Source organism: Aquarana catesbeiana, linkage group LG01, assembly GCF_042186555.1.
Source record: "Aquarana catesbeiana isolate 2022-GZ linkage group LG01, ASM4218655v1, whole genome shotgun sequence".
In the NCBI taxonomy this organism is placed as follows: domain Eukaryota; kingdom Metazoa; phylum Chordata; class Amphibia; order Anura; family Ranidae; genus Aquarana; species Aquarana catesbeiana.
The window spans coordinates 539,726,220-539,743,975 of NC_133324.1; the positions used below are offsets into that span (position 1 = coordinate 539,726,220).

At 42.9% G+C, this 17,756-nt stretch overlaps 1 protein-coding gene across 4 annotated transcripts in view; it reads left to right on the forward strand.

Annotated features, from left to right (window-relative positions):
• MPND (MPN domain containing) overlaps nucleotides 1-17,756 on the forward strand; it is a 465,474-nt gene that overhangs the window by 325,284 nt on the left and 122,434 nt on the right. For 3 of the 4 annotated variants that reach the window (XM_073594914.1, XM_073594905.1, XM_073594923.1), the window contains 3 exons: nucleotides 14,969-15,137; nucleotides 15,226-15,296; nucleotides 15,392-15,481. In XM_073594914.1, the coding sequence (XP_073451015.1) occupies nucleotides 14,969-15,137; nucleotides 15,226-15,296; nucleotides 15,392-15,481 (330 nt within the window). The remainder of the gene's footprint in view (nucleotides 1-14,968; nucleotides 15,138-15,225; nucleotides 15,297-15,391; nucleotides 15,482-17,756) is intronic. The other variant, XM_073594931.1, reaches the window with a different exon arrangement.

The window sequence follows — 17,756 nt, forward strand, 5'->3', positions numbered from 1 at the left end:
TCACAAAAGTGAGTATACCCCTCCCGTTTTTGTAAATATTATATTATATATTTTCATGTGAGAATACTGAAGAAATGGCACTTTGCTACAATGTTAAGTAGTGAGTGTACAGCTTGTATGAGACTCTATTCACACAGGGGCAACTTTGGATCCGACTTCAGGTCGCCCCAAGGCACCCCTAGTCGCCTCAAGTCACGCTACATGAAAAAAACAATGTAAGTGAATAGATCCGTCTTAATGCACACTACTGCAGTCGCTCCGACTTCAGAAAAGGTTCCTGTACTACTTCAATCTGACTTCTAGGCGACTTGTACCCATTGATTTCAATGGAAGTCGCCTCCAAGTCAGATCCCCGTTTAAAGTGAATGGACTCTAACAGTGTAAATTTGCTGCCCCCTCAAAATAACTCCACACACAGCCATTAATGTCTAAACCGCTGGCAACAAAAGTGAGAACACCCCTAAGTAAAAATGTCCAAATTGGGCCCAAAGTGTCATTATTTTGTGTGGCCACCATTGTATCCCAGCACTTCCTTAACCCTCTTGAGCATGGAGTTCTGTTCTGACTCAACTACAAGGCAATAACTTTATCTTCAGCTTCACATAGAGCTTACATGACCTGATGATCTATTTATCCCTTGCATCAATTCAGACAGCTTAACTCAATGGATAACTCACTGTATGGAAAGACAGACGATGAATCCTCTCGAATGTTCCGTTTAATGATGGGTATCCATAGGTAGAAAAACGTTGCAGTTGTAAGCCACATGTAAAGATGTTACAGCAATGAGGTATACTGTGCACAATGAATCAGAGAGAGGAAGGGGAGGAGAATATACAGAACTACGGTGAGAGAAAGAGTTCAGATAGACAGAGGGAACAAATCTTAAAGACACAGAGCATTATAAATCACATAGTGTAACACAACACTCCCCGTCTGAAATCTTTAGATTTCATAACCATAAACCAATATATATATAATTAATAAGTCCAATACTATTAAATGTCCTGGAACCTGTAATGAAAAACAAGCAAGTATAAATATAAGTCCAACAGGATTGAAGAACATGTAGTCCGACGTATGACGTCTTCAAAGAATTCCAAAGTTCAGGGTAGAACCTGTAGATAGCAGCAATGTACTCCCCGCCGTGCCAACAGCATGGTTAGTCCTTGCATAAGTCACTCACCTGGCAAAAGGAGTACTAACTCAGTAATTGGTCGAGTGAAGGTTCGTGTGGATCCTCCCTTGGTTACCTTGACTTCTACCTTTCGGACCTTGTTATCGTCACTGGGCATAACCTTAGTAATAAGACCCATAGGCCACTCATTCCGACAAACTTCCTTGTCTTTTAGAAGGATGAGATCTCCAACCTTAAGATTAGGCTTAGATGTTTGTCATTTGTTACGACCTTGAAGGTGATGAAGATACCCCTTCCTCCAGCGATGCCAAAACACATTGGCGAGATGCTGCACCTGCTTCCATTGACGCCTGTAGATATCCTTGGGTTCAATCTCACTTAAAGATATTACAGCAGTCCCAATGTTTTTTGAGTAGGGAGCAAAGCTGGAGTAAGGATCACTGGAGCATCAGGATCTGAAGATACCGGCACTAAAGGTCTTGCGTTCACTATAGCACACACTTCAGCGAGAAAGGTAGACAAAGCATCATGGGTGAGTGGTAAAGACTTGTGAGTCTGCAACATGGAGTCAACAGGGGGTGAGTATGACTCCTCACACAAAAAGCTTGGAGGTGACAGCCATAAGCTGTCCTGAAGAACATCAGATGACACTGCTCTGGTCCCACAGTCAGCTGGATTGAGTGGGAACGTAATGCCATTGACTTGGTAGGGAGAATCTCTTAATACGTTCAACCCTGTTGCTGACATACACATGAAACTGTTTTGTTTGGTTGTATATGTAACCAAGTACTACCTTACTGTCTGTATAGAAGGTGAAAGAATCAATTCAATTCTAGTGTCCATTTCACTTCTTATGACTTTGGCAATTTCTACTGCTAGCACGGCTGCACAAAGTTCAAGTCTTGGTATGGTATGTGCAGGTTTTGGAGTGAGTTTTGTCTTGCCTAGAACAAAACTACAGTGTGATTCTCCATTCATTTCAGAGGTCTTCAAATAGGCTACAGTAGCAATAGCTTCAACTGATGCATCGGTAAACAGTTGAAATAGAACCTGGAACATAGCAACGGGAAATCTGAAGTTTTTCTAGTGACTTCAAAGAATGTCTCCACCTTTCCCACTTGTGTTGATTCTCACTAGGTAAGGGAGTATCCCAGTCTATGTTCTCAGTAGATAACTGTCTTAGCAGAATCTTACCTTGAATGGTAACTGGAGCAAGGAAACCGAGTGGGTCATAGATGCTATTCACCACCGACAGGACTCTTCTCTTAGTGAAGGGTTTGTCACAAGTTGACACTTGGAAGGTGAATGTGTCTTGTTCGATGTTCCACAACAAACCCAGACTTCGCTGTACAGGAGGCACATCTGTACCCAAATCAAGGTTTTTTAGACTGGTGGCATAGTCCTCAGAGTGAAAGGCATTCATAAGTTCCTGGCTGTTGGATATAATCTTGTGCAGTCTAAGGTTTGCTGTAGCCAGCATCTCCTTTGTTCTGGTGAGGAGATCAATCGCTTCTTTAGCGGTTGGAAAAGACTTGAGTGCGTCATCAACGTAGAAGTTTCTTTCAACAAACTGACAAGCATCAGATCCATATTCTTCTTCTCCAGTCTGAGCTGTTCTCCTTAGCCCATAGGTTGCCACTGCAGGAGAAGGACTGTTACCAAAGACATGTACCTTCATTCGAAAGTCTATAACTTCCTTGTGGATGTCATTGTCTTTGTGCCATAGAAACCTGAGGTAGTTTCTGTTGTCTTCTCTGACAATGAAGCAGTGAAACATCTGTTGAATGTCTGCCATAACTGCTACAGGTTCTTGTCTGAAGCGAATCAAGACTCCTATTAGACTGTTGTTCAAGTTAGGCCCTGTAAGGAGCATGTTGTTGAGAGAAACACCTTCATGCTGAGCACTGGAATCAAAGACAACTCTGATTTGGTCTGGTTTACGTGGGTGATACACGCCAAAGGATGGAAGGTACCAGCATTCTTCTCCCTCATTTAGGGGGGGTGCAGGCTCTGCATGATCTCTGTCAAATATATTTTGCATAAAGTCCACAAAGTGTCTTTGCATCCCTAGCTTCCTGCTTAAGTTGCGTTTTAAAGAGGAGAATCTACTGATGGCCTGTTGCAAGTTGTTGGGCAGTCTCTCTTGGGAGACAAAAAGGTAGGGGTGCTACCCAGTTATTGGCGTCGTCTTGAAAGAACTCATTGTCCATTACCTTGATGAATTCTTTGTCTTCCGTTGAAGGAGCCAGTATGTCATCTTCACTGGTTGTATTAAACACTGTAGAGCCAAAGTCGTCATCGTGGCAGGAGAAAGGGCTTGTGTTACCTGAGATACCATGTTGCCATCCGTGGCTGGCTATCTTCTCTTTCACCCAGTAGTGATGTGGGCATGGCTCAAAGTAAGTGTTTCGGCCATTTGGCAGAACATTTGTCTTGAATGACGAAATGTTGGTAGGTCTCTTCATTTTGCCTATACAGACGTTGCCTATGATGACCCACCCTAGATCCATGCGCTGAGCAAATGGGGCATCTGGGGGTCCACTGACTTGTCTGTGTACCTTGTGAATTCTTAGAATGTCTCTTCCTAACAGAAGAAGGATCTGAGCATCTTTGTCAAGCGGCAGTATCTCATTTGCTATTACCTTCAGGTGAGGGTGATGGAAAGCAGCAGCTGGAGTAGGGATTTCTTCCCTGTTAGCAGGTATCTGCACTCGACAAGTGTAGGTAGGGGTAATTGCAAGTTACCTTTGAGAGAAGATACCATGAGTCCATGAGCCCTTCTTCCAGAAACCTCTGTAGTTCCACTACAGGTACCCAAGGTGTAAGGATGAGCTTTGCCTTTTATTTCAAATAGATTAAACAGTTCTGATTTTGCAAGCGATATATTGCTCTGATCGTCTAGGATAGCATAGGCTTTTAAAATCTTTTCTGGTTGGTCCTTGTGGTATATGTTCACCAAGCATATTTTAGCACAGGACTTATCACAGCGGTCTTCTCCACAAACTTCAGTGCAGGATGAAGAAATCATGGTAGAATTAGGCACTTGGTCTGTATTCTCCCTGCCATGCGTTAACCTGGGAGGAGCGTTAGCAGGTTGTGCAGAGCTGGGCTCAAGCGGATGTAGGGCTTGCACATGCTCTTCAGAGCCACACTCTATGCACTTGATGGATACATTACAGTCCCTTGCAAAATGTTCGGTAGAAGCACAGCACCTGAAACATACCCTAAAATGTCTTTAAAAGCTCCTTACGCTCTTCCAGAGGCTTTTTCCTGAAGCCAATACATTTTTTGAGGGGGTGTGGCTTCTTGTGAATGGGACACTCTCTGTTAGGGTTTTCAATCTTCCTACTCTGTCTGTCCGTGGCCACCACTGTGGTAGGAGTGGGAAGGATGTCAGTCTTTTTCACAGATACTGGGCCTCTACAGTTGCCCTGAAGACTGGTACTCTTAGGAAATGGTGAGAAGAGACTGTACTCACCATAGGAAAAACTTGGATCATTCTTGGTCTCTGCAATTTTCCTGATGAAGTTGCAGAAGAAAGAGAATGGAGGGAAGGAAACCTTGTTCTCTTTTTTGTATGATGATCCTAGTGCAGACCATTTCTCTTGTACACCATACGGGAGCTTGGAGACGATTGGGTTTACCCCTCTTGCAGTGTCAAGGTAACTGAGTCCAGGTAGTTTTGGGTCTGCCTTGGCTAGCTGAAGCTCAAGGAGAAGGTCACTCAATCTCTGGAACTCCTTGTTGTCCTTACCAGATATCTTTTGGAAAGGTTTCCAGACGCATGAACAAGGCATTTTCTATAGCTTCTGGACTGCCATAACTTTGCTCTAGTCGCTCCCATGCAGCTATGAGGCCTGCTGTAGGATTGTCCATGAAAACTGATCTTAATGGCTTAACACGTGCAGCAGATAGAGGACCAAGCCATCTAATCAGCAGATCCAATTCTTGAGCCGCTGTAATGCAAAGATCGCTGATTGCAGTTCTGAAAGCAGATTTCAAACTTTTGTAGTTCTCAGGTTGGTCATCAAAACATGTAAGACCAGTCTTTGTGAGCTCTCTGCGAAGTATGTACCTCACAAACTCTGCTGTCTCAGTTGTCTCTGCCTTTATGTGAGCTGTTGTTGGCTGAATGGTGCTGATTGCACTATCTTTGACATTATTGTTAAAGGACACAGGTAAATATGGTGCAGCAGATGCGTTCAGGTGAGTTGCTTGCTTGAAGTCCGTTGTTCCAATGGTACGTTGACTCAATGCTGTACCGATGACAGGAAATTGATGACTTGCTTGCAGCTTGCTCTGATGCTCTGTGACATAAGAAGGAAGGTTAGGTAGGCAGGCAGGAAATGCATTGGAGTGATTTTGCATGCAGGAAGTTGCTGGAACCTCTTTAACTTGGAGCTGTGAAGGAGTTTCTAAGTTGCCAGGAGCATTGGAGACAATGGAGTGTATACTGCAGTGGCTTAGGACATAGTCTTTAGTGCGTTTGAGGGGATCTTCCATATCTGCTATGTTTAGGTTGATGCTGTCTCTCACTTGCACCTTCGTCTGCACTGATAGCTTGCTCTAGAACCCTTAGCCTTGCCATAGCTGTGTCATGTTTACACTGTTCATTTAAGATTTCTATAGTTGCTCTTTGACGTGCTGTGTGAGCTTCCAACTCTGCTCTCTTTTCTGCATATGCGACCTGCACCTTGCTGGCTTTCGCTTCAGCGCGGGCACTAATAAGTCACTCACTGAGTGTTGAGTATCTTGAACTATGACTTCTGGAAGACCTTTTAGAATGTCTGGTGGAAACAGTGTCCTGTAGCAGCTTTAACTTTGCTTCTGCCTTTAATTTGGTTTGCTGGATAAAACTGTCTCTTTCCAGATTAAGAGACTTGAAATTCTTTAATTCCTCGAGTGAAAGTTCTGTGTTCATATTTTGTAAGACATTAATGAACTTGTCACTGGTAAGCTGATAGAGCTCTTAAAGGGGTTGTAAAGGTAAACATTTTTTCACCTTAATGCATTCTATGTATTAAGGTTAAAAAACTACTAACAATACCGCCGTCCCCAGCCCCCCAGTTTTACTTACCTGACCCCTCGAAATTCGGCTGCTCGTTCACGTCCTCGATTCCGCTGCTCAGCCTGGCCGCTGATTGGCTACAGTGGATGGATTGGAAGCAGCGCAGCCATTGGCTCGCGCTGCTGTCAATCACATCCAATGACGCGGCGCGCTGGGGGGGCGGGGCCGAGTGATACAGCGAGCGGCTATAGCCGCCGGCTGTATCACGGGAGCACGCCCGCAATAACTAACCACCATGCGAGGGAGCTCGCATTAAGGTGGTTAATTATTGCGGGGAGGAGCTGAGACAGCCGCCGAGGGACCCCAGAAGAGCAGGTTCGGGGCCACTCTGTGCAGAACGAGCTGCACAGTGAAGGTAAGTATAACATGTTTGTTATTTTTAAAAAATAAAAAAAATACCTTTACAACCCCTTTAAGAGATAGAGAGTTGTTTAATGGCCTCCCCTCTAGTGTCAGTAATTCACGTTCAACAGACACTGTATTTGATTCAGAAGCAAACTTTTCCCAAAATAGCTTCAAGCTATTAAACATTTCAGTTCGTAAGGCTTCATAATTCTCCATCACTTTCCAGGTGGGTTTGACTGAGCGTTTGGGTAAGTCAGTTGGCTCAGTGTCTTGTGTTGGAGTGGCTGTGTATTCACATTGAGAGCCGTGGTAACTCATGCTGACACAGGCAGAGAATGTCTCAGTGATAAGCAGGCAGGATCTGTGTGCTGTAATATGACACCCTGCAGCCTGGTCTCAGGTTATGAAGATTCCATGTGCTGCTGTCTCAATCTTTCTTGCAATGAGGGCAGTAAATCTTGTCTAACAGTACTGTATGCAGAAATCTTGTAATTAGGCTGTGGAACTCCATTTTTCTACTGCTCTGACTCAACTGCAAGGCAATAACTTTATCTTCAGCTTCATATGGAGCTTACATGACCTGGTGATCTATTTATCCCTTGCATCAATTCAGACAGCTTAACTAAATGGATAACTCACTGTATGGAAAGACAGACGATGAATCCTCTCGAATGTTCCGTTTAATGATGGGTATCCATAGGTAGAAAAACGTTGCAGTTGTAAGCCACATGTAAAGATGTTACAGCAATGAGGTATACTGTGCACAATGAATCAGAGAGAGGAAGGGGAGGAGAATATACAGAACTACGGTGAGAGAAAGAGTTCAGATAGAGGGAACAAATCTTAAAGACACAGAGCATTATAAATCACATAGTATAACACAAGTTCACCAGTGCTTCACAGGTTGCCACTGGAGTCCTCTTCCACTCCTCTATGATGACATCACGGAGCTGGTGGATGTTAGAGACCTTGCGCTCCTCCACCTTCCGTTTGAAGATGCCCCACAGATGCCCAATAGGGTTTAGGTCTGGAGACATGCTTGACCAGTCAATCACTTTTACCCTCAGCTTCTTTAGCAAGGCAGTGGTCATCTTGGAGGACTGCCCTATGGCCCAGTCTCCAAAGAGAGGAGATCATGCTCTGCCTCAGTATGTCACAGTACATGTTGGAATTCATGGTTCCCTCAATGAACTGTAGCACCCCAGTGTCGGCAGCACTCATGCTGCCCTAGACCATGATACTCCCACCACCATGCTTTACTGTAGGCAAGACACACTTGTCTTTGTACTCCTCACCTGGTTGCTGCCACACACGCTTGACACCATCTGAACCAAATAAGTTTATCTTGGTCTCATCAGACCACAGGACATGGTAGTAATCCATGTCCTTAGTCTGCTTGTCTTTAGCAAACTGCATGCTTTCTTGTGCATCATCTTTAGAAGAGGCTTCCTTCTGGGACGATAGCCATGCAGACCAATTTGATGCAGTGTGCGGCGTATGGCCTGAGAACTGACAGGCTGATCCTCCACCCCTTCAACCTCTGCAGCAATGTTGGCAGCACTCATACGTCAATTTCCCAAAGACAACCTCTGGATATGACGCTGAGCACATGCACTCAACTTCTTTGGTCGACCATGGTGAGGCCTGTTCTGAGTGGAACCTGACCTGTTAAACCACTGTATGGTCTTGGCCACCATGCTGCAGGTGATTTTCAGATTCTTGGCAATCTTATTATAGCCTAGGCCATCTTTATGTAGAGAAACAATTCTTTTTTCAGATCCTCAGAGAGTTCTTTGCCATGAGGTGCCATGCTGAACTTTCCGCAGACCATTATGAGAGAGTGAGAGCGATAACACCAAATTTAACACACCTGCTCCCCATTCACATAGGGGTGTACTCACTTTTGTTGCCAGCAGTTTAGACATTAACGGCTGTGTGTTGAGTTATTTTGAGGGGACAGCAAATTTACACTGTTATACAAGCTGTACACTCACCACTTTACATTGTAGCAAAATGTCATTTCTTCAGTGTTGTCACATGAAAAGATATAATAAAATATTTACAAAAATGTGAGGGGTGTACTCACTTTTGTGAGATACTATATATATATATATATATATATATATATATATATATATATATATATATATATAAAATCTCTTGTGAATCTTGGGCAGCATGTAGAAGTCCCCAATTTCTGGATTATCCGGAATGGCATTGATAAGTTCTGAATGTAGGTGGGTTGGTATTGTTTTATTGAGATAATCCAGTTTTTATAGTAATGCCGCGTACACACGAGCGGAATTTCCAACAGAAAGAGTCTGATGGGAGCTTTTCATCGTATATTCCGACCGTGTGTATGCCCCATCGGACTTTTTCTGTGGAAAATTCAGACGGACTTAGATAGAGAACATGTTCTATATTTTTCCGACGGAACATATTACTATCGTAAAAAACGCTCGTCTGTATGCTGTTCCAATGCACCAAAAACTATGCATGCTCTGAAGCAAGTACGAGACGGAAGCTATTGGCTACTAGCTATTGAACTTCAGTTTTCTAGTCCCGTCATACGTGTTGTACGTCACCGCGTTCTTGACGGTTGAAATTTGGTGTGACCATGTGTATGCAACACAGCTTGAGCGGAATTCCATCGGAACTCTGTCAGAAAAACCTTCAGAGTTTATTCTGATGGCAAAACCGGTCGTGTGTACAGGGCATAAGTAGTATTTGTCAGCTGCTTCTGGCCCTCTTGTGTATATTTGTTTGTATCCATCACAACTGCTCCCCCTTTAACTGCTGGTTTGATGGTGATGACCTCATTATTGCATACATTGTGTACAGCTTTTTGCTCCAGTGGTGAAAAGTTGTAAACAATTGTATTTTGCTGGGTGGATATCAGAGATGTAACTCGCAGTCTGAAGCTGTCAATATAGGTGTCCAGTTTGGGGTAGCGTCCTTGTGGAGGTGTGAAGTTGCTGTTCTTTTTCTTTTTGTCGCATTCTATTGTCCTAGTATTCACTTCATTATTATTCTTTGAGCCTAAGGCCCCTTTCACTCGAGGCGGACTCCGCTTCCACAGAGTCCGCCTCGGTCCGCCGGCTCAGCGGGAGATCTCTCCGTTGATCTCCGCTGAGCCGGCGGATGACAGGTCCCTCTCTGCTCACTGAGTGGGGAGGGGCTTGTCCAGCGCCGCTGCTGCCTATGGAGAGATCGGACGAAAACGGACAGCATGTCTGTTTTCATCAGATCTCACCCGATCCGATCCACCAGCGATGGATCTGAACGTAGGTCCATCCATCTGCTTTTAGCGGATCGGACCGGGTCGGATGTCAGCTGACATTTCTCCGCTGACATCTGTCGCTCCATAGGCTAACATGGAGCGCCCGTTCAGGTCTGCCGTCAAAACTGACAGGCGGACCTGAACGGTCCGACCGTGTCGTGTGAAAGGGGCCTTAGTCTCCTGAAAAATCCCTGCATATCTGACAATTTCTCTAAATTATCCAAGTTGGTGGTTGGGCAGAATGTGAGGCCTTTGGAGAGGACTGTTATTTCTGGTTCGGAAAGTTTGTGATTTGACAAATTGATGATTCCAAGTTCCTCTGTTATATCCACATTTTCAGTCAGGTTAGCATTTACACAAGGGGTACCCTGAGATTCTGGATTGGATTCCAGGTCACTGATAGCAGGAGGTATAGATGTTTTGTTTGTTTTATGTCGCTTAGGTTGTATCCAAAAGTTCTTCTCTTTGTGTAGCTTCTGGAGTTTTTTTTGCTTCTTATTCATGACAAGTTTTTGCAGTTGTCTTTCTTAGGTTTCTATTTCATTCTTAATTTGGTTGACGCTTTTAGGGTCCAATGATGTGAAGGTTTCAAACACCACCTGCTTTTATTTCCTGATTGTTACCTCTTTAACATACAGTTTGTGAATAAGGTTGTTCCTTAATCTATTGCTGGTATGTCTGCAAAGACCTTCTGTTTAATGATAGTTCAGTGTGTTTGCACAAGGATTTTTAATCCAGAAAATATAAAACAGGTTTACGCATTGATCATCACTTTTCACCCATCAATCAAACCAAAAAAATGGATTATTCAAACACACATGTCAATTTCCTAGACACTACAATATACAGGGATACCAAGCTTCACACCTTGATATACAGTAAACAGACTGACCGATGCAACTATCTCCATAGTTCCAGTTTCCACCCCTAACACACTAAACTGGCCATTATACACAGCCATGCCTTTAGATACCACTGATTATGTTTAGAACCAGAAGACAGAGATAAACATCCCAGAACACTAGCAGACTCCTTCCATAAGAAAGGGTACAAGGACAAAACCATCAACGCCAGCATAAACACTGGATGTCACTCCACTTCCTCAAACTTAATCTATCCAAAACCAAACTTATCATTTTTCCTCCCCCACTTGACTCTTCCCCTGATCTCTCTGTCAAAATCGATGGCACAACCATAAGCCCATCCCTGCATGCCAAGGTCCTAGGTGTAGTCCTGGACTCTGAACTCTCCTTTAAGCCCCACGTCCAATCACTGTCTAAATCTTGCCGCCTCAACCTCCGCAATATCTCCAAAATATGCCCCTTTCAAACTAATGACACAACAGAGCTCCTAATTCACTCCCTGTCATCTCTCGCCTCGACTACTGCAACTCCCTCCTCATTGGCTTACCTCTACATAGTCTATCCCCCCTTCAACCCATCATTAACGCTGCACCTTACCAACCACTCTGTGTCTGCTACTCCTCTCTGTCAATCCCTCCTCTGGCTTCCGCTCACCCAACAAATTAAATTCAAAATACTAACAACTACTTACAAAGCCATCCACAACTCTGCCCCCAGCTACATCACTGACCTAGTCTCAAAATACCAACCTAATCCTGCTCTCTAGCTCCCTCATCACCTCCTCCCATGCTCGCCTCCACGAAACCTTTTCCAGAGCCTCTCCAATCCTATGGAGCTCCTTACCCTAATCTGTCCGATTATCTCCTACTCGATTAGCTTTTAGACGATCCCTGAAAACCCTCCTGTTCATCTACCCATACCCAACAACTGTATTTTCATTTTCTCCATCTGATCACCCCCACAGCTATTACCTTTTGTTCCATTTGACCCTCCCTTCTAGATTGTAAGCTCTAACAAGCAAGGCCCTCTGATCCCTCCTGTATTGAATTGTATCTGTACTGTCTGCCCCATGTTGTAAAGCGCTGCGCAAACTGTTGGCGCTATATAAATCCTTAAGAATAATAATAATAAACACGGCCTTGAAAACCAGAAGAAATCAGTGCTGACGGACGGGCTGCCATTCCTGTGTATTTCCCTGTATAAGATAAACATCCCTATTTGGCAGCCCTCACTTTTCCTTACACCTAGCCGGTCCTTTACACTGGTCCCACGGCCCTCACCTGGGCCCACCCAGACCAACTCTCTCCAGTGCAGCGCAATGTCTGTTCTCCTACATCTGGTTTCATCCTCACAACAGTGATATATCCAGTTTGGTCCCTCAACACATATCCCCTGAGGAAGCCCCAATGTGCAAAACATGTCGGGACTATAGTGCTGAGTGACCCTTCATTCTTTATGTTGATATGTACCACTGTTGGCTCTATATTATGCACAGCCAGCATCATTTTCAAACTTTGTTTATGTTCAATAAAATGTCATTTATACTTTTTATCTTGACGTTCGTCTAAATTTAGTTGCCTGGCGCCCACAAAATCCCACTCAGTTACAACCTTTTGTACCACCTGCCCCATCCTATTCGCTTGTAAGCTCTTCTGAGCAGGGCCCTCTTAATCCTCTTGTATTTTATTGTATTATAACTGTATTGTCTCCCTTTTTATATTGTAAAAAGGAGACAGGAAAGTCCTGTCAGTATCAGACACCTGTGCGGGCAGTTGCGCGCATGCGCGCGCGCACCAGGCGGGCTATTTAAACTGATCTGTCACATGAGAATCTTGCTGTCTGCTCTACAGCTTTACGTGTGCACTTCCTGAGAACCTGTTTCCTGTACTAGACCCGGCTTGTTCCTGATTATCCTAGCTGTCTGCCTGCATCTGATCCCGGCTTGTCTCCGACTATCCCTGCTTTTTGCCTGCATCCGACCCCGGCTTGTCTGACCACTCTTCTGCCTGACCCTTCGGCTCATCTACAGTCCGCTTGGCTATCGATCCGGCTTGTCTGACCTTCCAGTCTGCTGCACCAGTGTTCCAGTCTGCTGTCCTGTGTGTTCCAGCCTGCTATCCAGTTCCAGTCTGCTGTGTGGTTCCAGTCTGCTGCACCAGTGTTCTAGTCTGCTGTCCTGTGTGTTCCAGCCTGCTATCCAGTTCCAGTCTGCTGTGTGGTTCCAGTCTGCTGCACCAGTGTTCTAGTCTGCTATCCAGTTCCAGTCTGCTGTGTGGTTCCAGTCTGCTGCACCAGTGTTCCAGTCTGCTGTCCTGTGTGTTCCAGCCTGCTATCCAGTTCAAGTCTGCTGCACCAGTGTTCCAGTCTACCTACCAGCTCAGCTTAATCTCCACTGCACAGTGTTTCCAGAGTTCCAGACCTACCTCCTGCTGTTGATCCTGCCAGGCACTCGTGCCACTCCTGACTCTTGTGCTTCCTGTATACCCTACCAGGGCCCTCGAGTCGGAGCCGCAAGAGAGGCCATCCCCTGCAAGTCGGGCTCGTCCACAAGGTACGTGACAGCTGCGTAAACTGTTGGCGCTATATAAATCCTGTATAATAATAATAATCATGTAACTTTTACACACGTCCACATACAATCCAGCACTAGAAGGGATAAGAAAGATAATCAATGATTTACAACCCATCATAACAGATGATGAAACTGAAAGAAATATTCCAACAACCTCCAGTACTGGCTTTCAGACAACCACCCAACCTCAGACATAAACTAATCAGCAGGAAACTTCATTCTGATTATGAGGACACAAATATTGGAAGCAAACCCTAATTAAAAAACGCTGCAAACTGTGCAACCAGATCGATCTATCTAAAAATGTCACACACACACACACACACACAAAGGGACCTTCAGTATCCCAGGATCATACAACTGCACCTCCAGTAATGTTGTGTACCTCATCCAATGCAAAAGATGTAGCAAAGCATCTTACATTGACGAAACAGGACAGATGTTGCGAACAAGGATGAATTTACACAGAAAAACCATCAAGGAACATAAAGAAGATAGTTTCTGCATACCTGCAGGACATCGTTTCTCACAACCGTACCACACTATAGAAGACCTCAACGTCTTAGTTCTTAAAGGGACCTTTAGAACTATCCAGAAAAGGAAAACTTTTGAACTACGAATGATACTTATTTTTGACACAAGAGATAATGGCCTAAATTTAGATATGGGTTTTCTTACTCATTATCCAACAGTTTTACGACCCTCTCTGTGACTGTCACCCCCCCTCCCCCACTTTATAAGGCCCCTTTAACATGATAAGCCTGCTCGGATCCGCCTGTCCGTTTTTCAGGCGGATCCGAGCCATCCATGTTGTAATACATTTTTTTAAAACAATATCACACTATTGCAAGCCTCTATTGTTTCTACATGTGGCATATATGAGAGTAGGCTGCTGGTAACCAGGAGGAAGGAGTTGTTCTTGATCTGCACTTTAAGCCAAATAGTTACCACAGGAAGGAGGAATCACAGGAGGATCTTTTAAAGCTGTTAACATTTACTACAGGCTTTTATACAGAGCCCTTAAGGTGAGGGTACATCTGGTGGAGGGGTTGTTTGCGCACTGCGTGAAGGCACCAGCATCACTTTTATCTATGGTTTTATGGATGGACTGTTAAAGAATCTGATTCAGCATATATATTAAGGATATTGTGCAGCACATGGAGGACTTGCACTTTATTTTGGACATTATAAATAATTGAATGTTATTTGCACGTTTTTGGATTTGTTTTATAGGATATATTTATTATTAATTTATTATATTCATTTATTTAATATATTTTTTTAGTAGATTTGTGCAAAATATATATTTTTTTAGTTATTTCATCTAGTTATTCACTGTTTGGTCTTAGTGCCGCACATTTGCTATGTAGTTTTATTACCATTGCCATGTTCATTTGTTTGTGTGTTTTGTTTTTCCTTTTTTTACCTTTCCTTCAGAGATTGAAACCTATTTCATAGCAATTTAAAAAAAAAAAACAAAAAAAAAAACAATGCTCCACTTAAATAACTATGATGAAACAATAGTAAATGAAAGCATCCGTATAATTTAGATACGGCAGTAACTGAAGGGATGATTAGGAAGTTGCACATTTTACTTTTTGATGAATTCAGCTGAGCCTTCTTTCTTTAAATTATTCTGTTTCTGTATGTATTACTCCTTACTTTATTTCTTGCTCATTTACCATTAATATTTTTCAATCAGATATGTCATAGTCTCTTCCTTCGTGGTTTGTCTTTGGTTGGATGGTACCATAGTCACCCCTTTAGTCCGGCTCTGCCATCACTACAGGACATTGAAGCTCAAATGGATTATCAACTTAAACTGCAGGGTTCTGACAATAGCTTCCAACCATGTCTTGGTGTGATATGTGGTGAGATATTTTTTTTCCTGCATTTGTTCCTTTGTACCATCTAATCAGTAACATTTTTTTGTGATGACGCAAAAATTCTTTGTATTAGGACCATATTTCCATGGGAACCAGGGAGTTCAATCTACAATATCTCCCTTCTGGGTTCTACCTCCAGCTGAGGTTAGCAAAGCATACAATTGTTTGGAGTAAGGGTTCTGCATGTTAATACTTAATTAATAAAAATGTATTTTACATATTGTATCCTTTCTTTACAGCACCGTCCAAATGATTATGGAATGCCCATGGAGGTGGAAGTAACCTACATACAGGACAGCTTCTTAACCAGCGATGTCCTGCATGACATGGTAAATACATATATGTTTATATTGAAACAGCCACAATTTCTTTACTTCAAAATTATTTATCAATGTTTTTCCACAAAAAAGCTTTTTAAACCTTTTTATTATTTTTATTTTTTATAAAAGATATCAGCTTGATGTAAATATCAATATTTTTCCGGTAATGTTTCTTTTCTTTTTTTTAATATTGTTTCTATGTTTGTAATGGGGAATTTCATGTAGGTATACTCATGCATATGGAAACTCTACTTTCTATTGAAGAGTAGTAAACAGTAGTTCTACTTTACTGCTCCTTTTATTTTTAGAATGCAAGTCAGCGGTGTTGAATTATTAAAGCAATGGGGAATCTTCACTTAGCATTGTAAATGTTTATTTTACAAAATTACAAAGTTACATAGTAGGTGAGGTTGAAAAAAAAGACACAAGTCCATCAAGTCCAACCTATGTGTGTGATTATATGTCAGTATTACATTGTTTATCCCTGTATGTTGCGGTAGTTCAGGTGCTTATCTAATAGTTTCTTGAAACTATCAATGCCCCCCGCTGAGACCACCGCCTGTGGAAGGGAATTCCACATCCTTGCCGCTCTTACAGTAAAGATCTCTCTACGTAGTTTAAGGTTAAACCTCTTTTCTTCTAATTTTAATGAGTGGCCACGAGTCTTGTTAAACTCCCTCCTGCGAAAAAGTTTTATCTCTATTGTGGGGTCACCAGTATGGTATTTGTATATTGAAATCATATCCCCTCTCAAGCGTCTCTTCTTCAGAGAGAATAAGTTCAGTGCTCGCAACCTTTCCTCATAACTAATATCCTCCAGACCCTTTATTAGCTTTGTTGCCCTTCTTTGTACTCGCTCCATTTCCAGTACATCCTTCCTGAGGACTGGTGCCCAGAACTGGACAGCATACTCTAGGTGCGGCCGGACCAGAGTCTTGTAGAGCGGGAGAATTATTGTTTTATCTCTGGAATCAATCCCCTTTTTAATGCATGCCAATATTCTGTTTGCTTTGTTAGCAACAGCTTGGCATTGTATGCCATTGCTGAGCCTATCATCTACTAGGACCCCCAGGTCCTTTTCCATACTAGATTGCCTCAGAGGTTCTCCCCCCAGTGTATAGATTGCATTCATATTTTTGCCACCCAGAGGCATTATTTTACATTTTTCTACATTGAACCTCATTTGTCATATAGTTGCCCACCCTATTAATTTGTTCAGATCTTTTTGCAAGGTTTCCACATCCTGCAGAGAAGTTATTGCCCTGCTTAGCTTAGTATCGTCTGAAAATACAGAGATTGAACTGTTTACCCCATCCTCCAGGTTGTTTATGAACAAATTAAACAGGACTGGTCCCAGCACAGAACCCTGGGGGACCCCACTACCCACCCCTGACCATTCCGAATACTCCCCATTTATGACCACCCTCTGAACTCGCCCTTGTAGCCAGTTTTCAAACCATGTACTCACCCCCATGTATGGTCCATGCCAATGGACCTTATTTTCTACAGTAAACGTTTATGGGGAACTGTGTCAAATACTTTTGCAAAATCCAGATACACCACATCTATGGGCCTTCCTTTATCTAGATGGCAACTCACCTCCTCATAGAAGGTTAATAGATTGGTTTTGCAAGAACGATTCTTCATGAATCCATGCTGATTACTGATACCGTTCTCATTACTAAAATCTTGTATATAGTCCCTTATCATCCCCTCCAAGAGTTTACATACTGACTATTACAAAATGACTATTCAGTTAGCTGAGTATGTCAAATACCCATAAAAACCATAGGACCACAGCACCAGGATATGCAAGGGGCTTAAAATACCACAGAAAATCACAAAAAAAAGAATAACCTTCCAAAAGATGCGATTTTGAAGATAAATAAACACATCAGAAAACCTAACCTATAAATCATGCAAAAACAACATATACCCATCTATACACTGAAGCATATCTTAAATGCCATTGAAACCTAATTTATTGTATAAAATCCTCCACACCAGTGTACAACATTTTATAAGTGTGAACCAGAGCTGGATCTTGTATCAGCTACACCTATTTAAATGACAATGTACTATCAATAAAGCAAACCCCAAATAAATAATGCCTACTACTAACAGGAGTGGACAACGCTAACAGAGACACATGGGAGAGGTATAAAGTAATGATAAAATAGGTAGAGCAAATGCTAGACCCTGGAGGTAATAGTGTTACCCAGGTATAGGACAGAGGCTCTGAAGGAGTTCCACATAAATCCAGTCCAGAAGTCCAAGAGGGGTG